Genomic DNA, 13,850 nt, shown 5'->3' on the forward strand with positions numbered 1-13,850 from the left:
CTTCAGAGCAATAATTCTGTCATTACAAACAATCTTCTTAACAACACTCCTCACTACACTTTTATGCACCACTATTGCCACACCTCTTTCAGCCCGTTCACCTCCGGAATAATACACTGTATAATCACCTACTTCTTATTTCGCCTTGTCCTTTCCACCGCACTTCGCTGACACCTAGAACATACACCTCATTCTTCTCCATTTCCATTTTCAAATTCTCCAATTTGCCTGCTTGATTCAAGGTCCTTGCATTCCATGTTCCAATCTTGTAGCCATGATGTTCCTTCTGATCTTCGCATTTTTTCTTGTTGTAACACCTGCATGACATTTCCTCTAGAAACACTCCCCCCCCGGAGATCAGATTGGGGGAGTAGTTTACGTCCGGACTGTTTTGTCTCCAGAGGAAACATCTCGCATACGTGGTATCTCTGTTTTAGGAAAGAGACTATCCAGGAAAAGTGATAACATGGTAGTTTTTCCATTTACTTTCCACATCGCAGTACAGCAGCCATTCAAACCACTCTGGTCATGCCTGTTGCTGCTATACGAACTTGAACCATCTGGAGCATCATTTGCTCTGTGCTTCAAGTCACTGCTGATGACGCTGCTTCCGGCATCAGTTTTTGGTGTCTCTCTTCGTCTGATGCCTACCCTTTGGCCTGTCCAGCAAGGGAGGCCCTGCCAGTAGCTACGCTACCGCTGGTATAGCTCTCAGGGTCCTTGGCATATTCAAACCCCTCACCACGATAAGGTGGAGACACCAACAAGGGGGAGAGAGAGATATGTTGTATTAAATACCTTCCACAGTCCAAGGAAAGTATCAAGCAGTTTAAAAGTGCAGAGTCCTAGTCAACACAATTTAATTTGGCATTTTTACATGAAATTATATTTCTTTCTTTCTTGATAGGCTTTGAATTGGCTTCTTAGAAGTGTTACTCAGCCTGCATGCCTTCATGATCTGCTGTGGTGGTTTGTAGCTGCTCTTATGCCAGCTGCTCCTGACCCTGATAGTGAGGGTGAGGAGGACAACAACAGAACAGACAAGAAGGATGAGCATGTGAGTGAGAAAGGATCTTGTTATAATTTCCCAATCAATTGATAGTATTAAAGTGACATAGCACATGAATTTCAGAGATGTGCACTTAGCCCAATTCCAAGAGTTGCAATTTGGCGTAGTACAGTGCAGGTAGAAGAAATGATGCAATTGTAGTTAATTAATAAATCATACAGAGAACAGCTTTGCAGTACCGATTTTCAAAAATATATAAAGCAGTGAAATTTTGTTTTAATTTTTAATTTAATGTTACAAAACTAATGAAGACTGAATACCTTTTACAAGTATTACACATATGTGTATATTTCATTATGTCTCTGTTTATCTTGTTTCGAAGAGCAAATCACTAGGATGTTGCCCATCATTGCACACACACTCTTCAAACCTTGCTCACATGTTTCCCAGTTTTTTACGCACCATGTTTTCTGACATCACTGAAATCTGCTTCCGAATTGTGATCTTGAGGTCATTATGGTCTGTGGTCTAGTGGTGTACACTTCTGCTTTGAGGTATCCCTAAACAAAATAATCATGGGTGGATACATCAGGTGAACATGCAGGCCAATATGAGCTCACCACAGAGTGAAATAACATACTTCGGAAACATTTCGCGAACAGCCTCCATGGATGCCCTCACTGTATAAGCTCTTGCACCATCTTGCTGGTATCATATGGTTGAGAGCTCACTTCCATGATGACTCAGTTCTGGTGTGAAGAAGTTCTGTAACATTTCAATGTAAGGAGCAGATGTGACTGTAACTGCATACCCATCTTCAAAGATATAAGGGCCCATGGCTTTGAAGTTTGTAATTTCACACCAGATGTATTGTTAAGAGTCCATTGATGGAGCTGCTGTGAATTTTCTTCTGCCCAGTAGCGAAAAATCTGTTTGTTGTCACAGCCAAATAAGTGTGAGTGTGCGTCATCTGTTGTAAGGATAATGACACTGTTGGACAAAATTCTGCTCAGCTACTGTGCTACAATTTGTCATGTCACAACCACTAAACTCTTGCAGCAGTACCATTTTGTATGGATAGAAATTTAGGTCCTTGTGTAAAATTCTCCTCATTCTGTGCTTGGATGTTTCTGGAGCAACATAATGTCCACTAGTTGAACACCTGGGACTGATAATGAATGATTGCCTCACAGCCTCAGTGTTCTGTAGTGATTGCACTTTATGCACACCACTTTGTTTATGTTTTAATGCAGAAGCATTAGTTCTGGAGTTTTCTACGCACAGTTTTAAGAAAAACGTTTTAAGAATAAATGTACGAGTATGACGTTGAACACTGTACTGCTCCATGGCTACTACAATGACATCAGTCGCAGGTATTGTCTCTGGTTGCAGTTAAGCTAGAATATGGCATGGTTCTCACCATCTCATCCTCAGGGGTTGCCAACATAATGCATTTTAAAAATGGTCAGGTTCTTTGCTGCAGCCTGCACAAAGAATTTTTAGTAGTCTTTTGCAAGAAGCTATAGACATACTACAGCCTCTCTTTGTTCATGGAATTGGTTGTTTTCTTATATGGAAGCAGAAAATTATCATGATTGCTTTTTATAGTTTTGAATTCCCTGCCACTTTTGTGAGTCAAGCACAATATATGTATTTCATAGTTAAAAATTCAATTTCAGCATTCAGAGTTAAGCCCAACACATGGTTAAATTTCATATTGCAGGCGATTAGGCAGAAGAAGCATGTGCTAAGGATCATCCTGTTCTGGATGTGACTTTATGCAACAACATAAAAGCACAATGATAACTACATGGCTGATGTTACATTTTGCTAATTTTGACATTTGTTCAAACATTCTTTATGTAACTGAGCCAAATTGCAGTTACCATGAAAGGAGGATGTTTTGCCAAACTGGTCGGTAGCTATACTCATACTCTCAATTTAGGCCAAGTCAAAAAGCTGTACGTGTATTTATTAGTTACAAGTGTTGTTTTAAAGTATTCATTATTTCATAATACATAATAGGTAAAGATGGTTCTTTTCTGGATGCCATTTCCAGGATTTGCGTGGTGTATGTGAGCACCCACTGAGTGATATTAGTATTGCTGGGGAAGCTGTTCATCCTCTTCCCTCTACATTCCACACTCTGCTACAGACAATAGCAGATCTCATGCTGTTGCTTCCTATGGGCTCAGCACTTCAGCAGATGGCCATCAGATGTTGGGGACTTCGCTTCACACAATCTGATCACATGTTCTTACACAGGTCAGTGTGTGATTTATCCATCAGAATTATATGTGATTATCACTGGAAAGTGAAAGATATGGTTACCATCTCTTATTCATTTTCAGGCAATGAAAAGCCTCAGAAGAAGCCGGATGTATACAAGCAAATGATTGAAATAAATATAAAATGTAGTCCACATACAGGTTAATAACAGTTGCACATAAACTTGCATGTGAAACAAATAAATAATGAATATTAAAACTGTTCTTTAGTAAACAAGAAAATTAGTGGACAAAATAAAACTGGATAAAGTATGAAAAGAAGAAAGCAAGAAAACAAGCCATGCTTTCCCTGCTACATACTGCAGTTCTTCTAACCCAACTGAATAGAACAGAACTTACCAACCTGCTGCTAGGTGTTGGGTTGTCCAGTGACTGACAATGACCCTTTCTGACTGAATGAACCTAGTAGGTGCCTCCTGACAATTCATCTGAAGACAGAAACAGATTTTTTCAAAAACACTATGTTCTGCTAAGAATACTAGAAGACTGATCATGTTCAGAAACCCACCAATGCTAACATCATCAGAAACACCTAGAATTGATTTATATCCCTAACCTTTATTACAGTGAAGCAAGTAATGTTTGAAGGTATCACATAAGTTTATAATTACCTTTTATATATGTGTCTATATTTGATTTTTGTCAGTAAAATAAATAATCTCCTTACATCCAGGTCAGCATTTGTTTTGCCTTGTATTGTAAGAGAAGTTCAACAGAAATCTACCCTGTGGCAGTTACAGGAGATCTCTTTTGGCTCAGTCATTTGCTTAGTGGGGGGTGGAGTCCAACTGGGTCCACTCGGCACAGTGGCCACTGATTGGCCTATTGTATCCTGCCCCAGGTGATTATGATGATGGAGAATTTGGTGGAATGAAGAGTGGCAGGGGAAACCGAAGTACTTGTCTCAGTCATACTGTCATATAAACACTGAGACATACAAATGTTATATGCTTTTAGCATAGAATTGTGTAGTCTGTTGACAAAGCCTATCCACTCACAGCCTGCTACGTGTTAATGCTGAGTCATTTGATGTCTCCTGAGTACCTTGAGGCCCCCAGAGTATGATTACTGCAGGGGAGAGATTCAGACTATGTACAGGAATTTCCAATTTCTATTGCATTCAGTATAACATGCATGTGATGGTGTTTGCTAGTATATGTGGATATAGATTCATTGTCATAAAGAATGCATCTTCATTTGAGCTTTCCAGAGTGTTTAGCCTTATTGATGACTGCTGCACAGTGGGCTGCATGCTATTCTACCCTGATCTCCTCTATGAGGTTTCTTTTGTCATTCCCTTTTATATTATACAGGAAGGATTTTTACTTTGTTGACCAGTTCCATGGCTCTGTGCTTCATGGCAAACAGTGCATCACTTGCCACAAGATACGTATGGATTTTGTTGATGAATCAGCATGCCTCACGGCCAATGATGTTCAAAATGAAGTAGCTACAATTCACAGATCAAAGGAGGTGTTGAAAATGCTGTCCCTCTACATGTAAATATCTACATGTAAATTAATTTTTTGTTAAACAGCACACCACACATCATCTTTCACTGGATGAAGCGGGGCTTTATGGGTTAGACGTGCATTCTGTGAACTCCAGTAGTGATTGTTTTGTATATTTATGTACCCTGCAAGTGGAACAACGCTTCATCAGGAAAGAACGTCATCTGCAGAGCAATCTCAACTTCAACGACAGACTGTAGAAACTAAGTTCAAAAATGAACCCTGCTAGCTGAATTACATGTCTGCAAGGCATAGATTATTATTGTTTTGTAGGGTCTAAGATTAGGTGATTGTGTTGCCATTCTTGCACTAGACTCTGACAGCCCAGTCTCTTGAGCTAGATGTTTCACTGTTTTTCTAGGTGTATGTATGTTTCAGTCTGGCCCCTGTGTTATCTTACTTCTCCTCAGTAAGCACTCAGCACTTATTTTTTTTTTTTTGTTTCTTGTCTATTAAGAGTCACTTTGTTTTAAGTTTATTCACCAAATTGTGAATTGTTTGTCTATTGGGAACTCTTTCATCACAAAATTGATGTCAAAATTTTTGCTGACGCTTTCTAGCAATCCATATTTCACATGGGTGTCATATACATTGTTCTATAATATACTACACCATGATGTACTACACTTCTCACTAACCGTAATTGAGAACAAATGGCTAATGGAACTGATAACTGCTGCTTACTACTGACAAATCATAAACAAACTCACACACATGAACTGCACTACTCACTGTGAAATATAATGCCATCAAATGGTCCACAATTTAATTACTTCCCTTCATTCTGAACGTTATTGGTCATCAGGCATGCTGATTCATCAGTAAAATTCATGTGTGCCTTGCACCAAGCAACACACCAGTTGCTGTGAAGCACAGAGCTGTAGAACTGGTCAACAAATTTAAAAACTCTCTGTAATATTGCATTATGTTTATCAACTTCACACTTCTCATATGGTATTGTTATACAGTAATACAATTTATACTGTATGCAACAACCTCATCTTCCTTGAATAAAAGAAAGCATAAATTAACATGGTTGTTTCCAGGAGTCATGTATTCAGCAACATCAGCAAAATTCTCTCTCGCTCAGAGGAGGAGCAAGATGATGTCAGCATGAGTATGCATGAGAGCCATCAGTCAACATATTCTCAGGTTAGTTAGGTCCGTTAACTTTTAAATGCCAGACTTTTGAAATGGTGGTAAGCTTTAGCTGGCCGGAGTTTATTTAAATGCCTGCTGCTGGTGCACATTTTAATACCTGTTGCTACTCTGCATTTGAATGTCTGTTCCTGTTAGGGCGCTTAAACAATTTTAAGCATTGTGTTTAAAAATGCTGTATCTAACACAATTTTTATGATAAATGGATGGAAGTAACTTTGTTGTATCAGCAAAGAACATAGTTTGCATATTATAACAGAAGATTTGAAAATGTTTATACAAAGAATTGTACTCTATTTTCTATTTTTTTTTTTTGTTTGTTTCAATTTTAATATATACAGCAAAAATGGTTTCCCAGTTCTTCACAGAGTTGTTCTGCATTATAAATTCATTTCTGTTTGTAACACTTGACAAATTTTAACAGACCCTGGTGTCATAAGGCAGATGGAAGCAATAAAATCATTTGGTTCTTTGCTGGAAAACCTTACATCTTGTTACACCCTTCAGAGTTTGAAATCTTTTGACTAAAGGACAGAAGAATGAAAGAATGGCTACTCAAGAAAAAGAGCTAAAGGGGTCCCTTCTTCAGTGCTAAGACCTTCTGTTATAGCTGCAAGAGATTATTGCCCTTTCTATGGTTGTGAACAGACAATTGCATTGTGGCTGAGATACAGAGTGCAATCTGTTTTCTGTGTGTTCATAGTGACATCGAATTCTGTAGTTTCATTTCAGCCTATATATACATTAAGCAGATAATAACAAAAAAGGTATGTACATCAAATTTTACTATATATTTAACACATTAATCTGCAGAATGTGCAATAAAAGTACTGTCTCATGGATGAGTTTGGGCATAACTCATACATATACTCTTTTTTGCTGTTGTTCACTTAGGTATAATTTTAATTCCTCTATTACGGTTTTACTCAAGTCTGTCTGGTAGTTACTACATTTAAAAATAAATATTTAGGACTGTCTATGTGCTTCTACTAGTGGCGTGTGTGCGTGCTTCCACTAGCATAGTTTAAATGCCTGACTGGCCAAAACAGGGTACTTTGGCCATGATGACCATACTCATCACTGTACTGTCCTACCATTTATCTCAAGGGACTGAAGAAGCCAGAATAACCTTAGTCACTGTAGCCATGCTCTACGTCAAGAAATGAACCTTCAACCCCCCCTGAATATAAAGCAGAAGTACTGACCACTTGGCTGCAATATTTGATCTAAATTATTGAGGAACAAGCAAAAGAATTTGTTTTTTTTAGTTATAATGAAGAAGATGATTCTTAATAATACAAATTCCACTGTCAGTGCAACTGTTGTTTATTAACTGATGTTCCACTACATGTTTTGATGCTTACAGGGTCATCCGCAGGTGTTCTGATTTACACATTTGTATTATTGAATTGCAAAGCGTGTATGCATATTTACATACATAGTCTTAAAATGATTACTTTCTATATCTGTCAATATAATGACAATAAATCAGTTGAATGTGGCAGTAGAGCCAACCTCCAGTAACGTCTTGTACATCAAATACACTTCAGACCATGGGGAACAACCAGGATATTGGTATTATGAACGAATTATTGTTACAGAATCACCACAGAGCATGATATCATAAACAGTACTGCAAAAAATGCACTGTTGCTGAAGTTAATTTTGTGTATCCTATTTTGCAGGTTACATGCTGTGTAGAAACATTAAAGGATCTGACAGGCAGTGTTGAACTCAAGGCATCAAGCAGACAAGCAATGATTGGCAGCCTCACAGATAGTTCCACTGAAACTTTCTGGGAGTCAGGAGATGAGGACAGGTAACTATACAACATATGCAGTTAAGTAAATTAGATTATATTTATTAGAAGAGATCACTTTATTTATAACACAGGGACCCATTAGAACACAGGTTCAAGGAGGATACGCGTTCACAGCAGTGAAGTTCTTCATTGAAATGTTGTAAGGTTGTTATGTAAAGTTGTCCCTGTGCTTAGCTAATTAAACACTTTGCCATGAAGGTGTATGGGGGAGCGGATATATAGATCCACATTTTGTCAACCTCTGCACAGGCTGGAGTTGAGTGGTTAGTTTCACACCCCGGCCACTTTACTCCCAGGGAAAGAGCCCTTGGTACCCATTTGGTAGGTGACTAGATGGGCCCCAGAGCCACTCTGGACAACATGGAGAAGCGAAAATTCTTGACCCTATCAGGACTCGAACTCCAACCACTGAGTCTAGCCTGTAGCCAGTCACTACACCGACTGTGCTATCCCAACTCTAATGTTGTTATGTACAGAGTGGATAAACTAAATGCTGTTGAGATCTGAAGGTCTTAAAGCAGTGACTATGAAGCTCATGTCTTCTGGGGATGCTCTTAGAACTGCATTTAGCATGAATTGACTGCTTCATGATCAGGTCCCCTCAAAACTTTATGTGATATTACCTGAGCTTTTCAGTCCATTAGCTTGTTGTTTCATTATATATTATACCACTTGGCTAGTGAGTAGCAGCAGGAAGTTTTTGTGATTGTGCTCTGCGTTGCATTGAAGAGGATTCAGCTCCAGTTACATCAATGAGACAGATATGAGCACACCTAAACATGAAGCTGCAAATAATGCATCTCTGTGAAGTCATTGACCTGTCAAATAGTGAAATAGACACTATGGATTGACTTTTTCAACATTGTTTACCAGTTTTAATAAGATTCATTGGCAGAGGTACAAATGTTAATGCAGAGAATGAAAATTTAGAATATATGTTGCCAGGGAAGATCAGCTGCTGTACTGGTTGATGGACCAATGATCTAGGCAAAAGCCAACCATTTCATGGCATGCTTTAGAGAGTGAGAATTTTTAATGTTCCAGAGATGGGCTTTATCATATCAAAGCAAGAAACAGTATTAGCATGCAAAAAGGTCATAATAAGCAGCTATTTGCAAGTACCAAAAAGGTATATAAACATGAGAAAATTTAACTTCTGATTTCAGATAATGCTGAAGACATTGAGAATTATTTTGCATTACTTTCATATTTCTGTGATAACTGCTTTGAAGAAGGTGGAAAATGTACACATAGTGTAACAATTAACCTCTGTTATTGACTTTAGACAGCATTAAATCCATTTTATTTAATTACCTCAAAAATATAATAACCAAACTTTCTTTTTTTCACTTCCATTTCAGAAACAAGACCAAAACAATAACCATAATGTGCGCCCCCCAGTCATTCCCGAGAATAGTTTACATTCACATTGATAACTGTAGGGATCTGGCGGTGAGTAAAATAAATTGTCTTTGTATTCGTTATATTTATTTACATGCAAAATTTGAAGACTAAATATGAATACTAATGACTATAATAACTGTGTGGTATAATTATCTTCCATTTACAGAACAAAGTATCAAGTGTAACTTTCCAGTCAGGTCCTAATGCAGATGAATTATACAAACTGCGTCAAGTCGAAGTTGAGAACCGGTCCACTGGTTGGGTAAGCTGTCCTGTTTTGGGTAAGTTGACTTAAATTTCAGGTTTCCATAAAAGGATACCAGTGTCACAAATATATATATATAGTGACATATTTGTTCTATGCAGGACACCCCCTCCCCCACCAGCAGTGATGTAACAGTGCTGCCGCTGCTACGGTAACAGGCCAGCAACACTCTGCCCCCTCCCCTGGGGTGACATAACAGCACTTTCCACTGTGATGTAACAGGGGGCATCACTGTAACATGAGGCAACAGCGAATGGTATAAAAAGCCGGCTGAGCAGTTATATAGTGTGTGTGTGATCAGGAGTGACACAGTGAGGATTGTGAAGTCGCTGAGTGCAGCAGGAGTCAGTTGCAGTCTAGTATTCGCCGGAGTGAGTTGTGAAACTGTCAGTGGCAGTAATTGTATAATTGTGAATTGTGTAATTGTGAGAGCGAGTGAAATAAATTCACTAGATCCAATACGGCGTGAAGTTATTTGTCGTGTTATACACCCAACACATGACAATTTGGTGTCAGAATTGGTTTATGAACTTGAACACACCTCGATCTTAGATGTAAAATTGGACTAAGATTATAGAGAAAGACAAAAATGGACTCACAGTAGATGGTGGAACTCCTGCAGAAAGAATTGAGGGCCAAGAGAGAAGCTGCCAAGAAAAGGGCTGATAACAGGTGGAATGCCGGGCAAGAAAAGATGGCCGCCATGTGAATAGAGTTGATCGCAGAAACGGAAGCCACCCAAGCAGAAACGGAAGTGATCAAAGCAAGGACGAAAGCCATGCAAGAAAAAATTGGCATCAACCACATGGAGATGGTGTCCGCATTTAAACCCGAAATAGAGGAAGAGATGATGGCCTGCTGAGGAATGACAGAGGCTCGTCTAGAAGAGGAGAACCCAGCCTCAGTGGACATGAAACCTGCGGTGGCACAACAAGAAGAGGTCCCCATAGAAGACGCTGAAGTAATGTTGGTCAGAGAACCGAAGAAGAAAATGTGTAGGGACTGAAAACTGGCCGCGGAGCGCCGCCGCCAGAAACCGAAAAATTCAACATAGGAAAATTGTGAACCCCAGGAGAAATTGGCCGTCGCCCGCAGAGGGACAACATGCCATGAGAAAGTGGCACAGAAAATGCCAATAGACCGAAGAATGTCCCATCTTGCAACAGTGGCACGACGCAAGGGAGACGTCGTGAAGAAGAATCTTACTCAGGGAGCTGGTGGGCCCGGGAGGAAGCGATTGGTTGCAGCCGACAAGAAGATGACCCGCCGTGCAGGTGTGACATGGCGTAAGGGAGATTTCATAAAGAAATATTCAACCAGGGTCAACTTTGAGGAAGAAACCTGAAAAGGAAGAACGGGAATAAAGAACATAGGCAGCAGACGGCTGCTATACCAGAAGAAAGAGGTAGCAACCAAGAACGCTATTGGAGGGTGTAGGTCAGGACAACAATTGCACCTAGGAAGGAGAGGAACTCTGAAAATGATCTTCTACGAGATTGTTGGCAGGAAGATTGTGAAGCAAATAGCTGGATCTTCTGCCAGATCATGACAAAACAGGAATTGAACCTTGTGAAGGGGTCGACGCCCTCTGAAATGGAAAAGGAAACAAGGAATACAGGAGGAACCGGTAATGTAGAAGTACCAGCCTCCCCAGCGAGAATGAATGAGGACAGAATGTGATACGACGCTGGACCATGGAATTGCTCAGGACGAAAAATCCTAAGAAGGGAGTGGAGGATGTAATGGCCAGAGAATAGTTGCTGCAAGGAGTAGCTGAAACAACAGGAGACACAGCAAGCACAGCCTTGTAAGAAAAGGAATGGGGATGCACCGTTAGGCTATTCGGGATGAACATCCTTAAGGAGGGAGCAGTGTGACATATTTGTGCTATGCAGGACATCCCCTCCCCCACCAGTGGTGACATAACAGCACTGCCCCTGCTACGTTAACAGGCCAGTCAAGACTCCACCCCTCTCCCCCGTGGTGACATAACAGCACTTCCCACTGTGACATAATAGGGGGCACCGCTGTAACACGAGGCAACAGCGAACAGTATAAAAAGCCAGCTGAGCAGTTATATAGTGTGTGTGATCAGGAGTGACACAGTGAGGATTGTGAAGTCGCTGAGTGCAGCGGGAGTCAGTTGCAATCTAGCATTCACCGGAGTGAGTTGTGATACTGCCGATGGCAGTAATTGTATAATTGTGAATTGTGTAATTGTGAGAGCGAGTGGAAAAAATTCACTAGATCCAATACAGTGTGAAGTTATTTGTCGCATTATACACCCAACACATGACAGTATATATAACTTCTTTGAATGGTGTTGCTCTTTTGAGGATAAGTGTATACTACTGTGCTTCTCTAGATTAAAATTTGTGAAGTCACTATTTTCCTTGTTACATCAGATGAATACAGAACTTGATCTCTTAGGGCAGTAATGAAGTGTTCAAAAGACTAGTGGCCTGAAGAGTGAGTACTTATTGAGGACATCACAGATGTAATGGGTAGCTTCAGGACTTGTCCTATTTATGTAATAATGTTGGCTATTGAATTTATGAAGTGAAAATGGAATGAACATATAGCATGCATGTGCAAGATAAGTTTGCAAACCAGATTTTGGTTTAGATACCACATGGAAGGAGGCCGCAAAGGAGTCAGATGTATAATTGGGATGATTACTTCAAATGCTGTGGTTGTGTTTATGTTGATTGTATAATTCTTTCTCAATGTGGACTCCAGTGTCAGTCTTGTCTTACTGCAGTGATGAACATCTATGTTTCTTATTACTGGAGAGATAACCGGTCACTTCTCTAATTAAACACACAAAGTGAAATTATTTTCTTCATCTTGAAAACTTAATTTTTCATATGAAGGTGTTATGTTTAATTTGTTTTAGATGCTCGTCATGCAGTGGTCCGCTTGGAACTGAAAGGACCTGACAATTCGCTACGTCTCCGTCAGATACGTGTTCTGGGAGAGGTTGAGGGTGAGAGCCTGAAGATTGGACATCAGCACAGCGCACAAACCATACAGCAGCGCAATTGTGAGACAGAAACATTGAGAGTTTTCAGATTGATAACCTCACAGGTGTGTTCAGACATTATTTTTCTTGTTGTATGTCAGCCATGATTTCTCAGCTTATTACAATTAAGATTCAGAATTTAATTTATTACAACATTAACACAAATGTGGATTTGTGTATGTCTTTATGTGTGCTCATGTGTGATGCAAAAAGGGTTTTCAAGATGCAAGCAGTACTTTAAAACAGTTGTACAGTATTCATAAAAGCTCTGTGTTCTGAACCTTTGTTATCTTCCCTGTACATATAGGATCAGCATATGCAGTGTATCAAGATGAGTTATTTAATGAGTTGTCATGTTGTAAACAGCTAGGAAACTTGAAATAAATGTTAAGCTGTAGGCACGTATGAGAATGACTCCTTCAGTCTGACATAAGGTTATGACTATCATGTGTATGTTTCAATGTTAGTTTATACTGTAAATTCACTGCTAATTGTAACAGCACTGGTCATTGAGTATCGCTGTTCTTTGATGATTTTCACATAGTAAGTCTTGTGAGCCCTTCCTTTCCTATCTCACCTACTTTCTTTGCAGATTATGATTTGTGGTTGGTTATTATTCAATGTTACCAATGAAACTGCAAACAAGAAAACTGACTTCTGGGTTCTGAAACCATGTGATCAGGTACATAGGTAACAAGGTATCAGAGTTTTGGAGGAACCTGCTCACTCTATTGTCTGTCATTAAGATGGAGACAGCAGGTTCATGAGAAGTACTGATACTCGCGCACTCAGCTACACAGCATCACATCGCAGGAGGTCGTTGCTTTATAATTTGCCTGTCAGAACCTAAAGTCTCACAAAATGGAGAGATTTTGTGTTTATATGTAAACATGAAAAATGTGTGTAATTGTTACTGGCTTTACTGTAGGTGTTTGGAAAGTTAATTCTCGGAGAGCAGCCTCCAGATGCTGAAGTGGGAGAAGGGAAGGGTGAAGGAGAAGAAAGCAATGATTTGAAGGAGCATATGGTTGGCATTCTGTTCAGCCGCAGTAAGCTCACACATCTACAGAAACAAGTGAGTTTCACTATAGTGGTTATCATATAGATTTTATTTAAATGAAAACTAATATTTGGAATTATTTATTATAATTTTCTTTAGAAACTTAATGTTTAATATTTATATCCCCAAAAATATGTTTAATCTTGTTTTAATGTGTTGTGGTTAGATGTTAATACCCAGTTTGATTAGCATGTGGAATACTATTTGAAGTCCAATGGATAAGGCTAAATTAAGAGCAGAATGTGACACTGTATAGTCTGGTAGATCATTATGAACTTTTTATTTCATTTTAGAATACATATATGTTTCAG

At 39.3% G+C, this 13,850-nt stretch overlaps 1 protein-coding gene across 1 annotated transcript in view; it reads left to right on the forward strand.

The window, feature by feature from the left end:
• Nucleotides 1-13,554, forward strand: part of LOC111868086 (E3 ubiquitin-protein ligase MYCBP2) — a gene marked incomplete at its 3' end in the record, with an annotated part of 282,453 nt that extends 268,899 nt beyond the window's left edge. Inside the window, 8 exon segments of the mRNA XM_033752918.1 lie at nt 908-1,057; nt 3,069-3,274; nt 5,855-5,960; nt 7,652-7,785; nt 9,150-9,240; nt 9,359-9,473; nt 12,354-12,544; nt 13,408-13,554. Coding sequence (XP_033608809.1) covers nt 908-1,057; nt 3,069-3,274; nt 5,855-5,960; nt 7,652-7,785; nt 9,150-9,240; nt 9,359-9,473; nt 12,354-12,544; nt 13,408-13,554 — 1,140 coding nt within the window.
• Nucleotides 13,555-13,850: the final 296 nt, after the last annotated feature.

Source organism: Cryptotermes secundus, unplaced genomic scaffold (assembly GCF_002891405.2).
Source record: "Cryptotermes secundus unplaced genomic scaffold, Csec_1.0 scaffold925, whole genome shotgun sequence".
Taxonomy (NCBI): Eukaryota; Metazoa; Arthropoda; class Insecta; order Blattodea; family Kalotermitidae; genus Cryptotermes; species Cryptotermes secundus.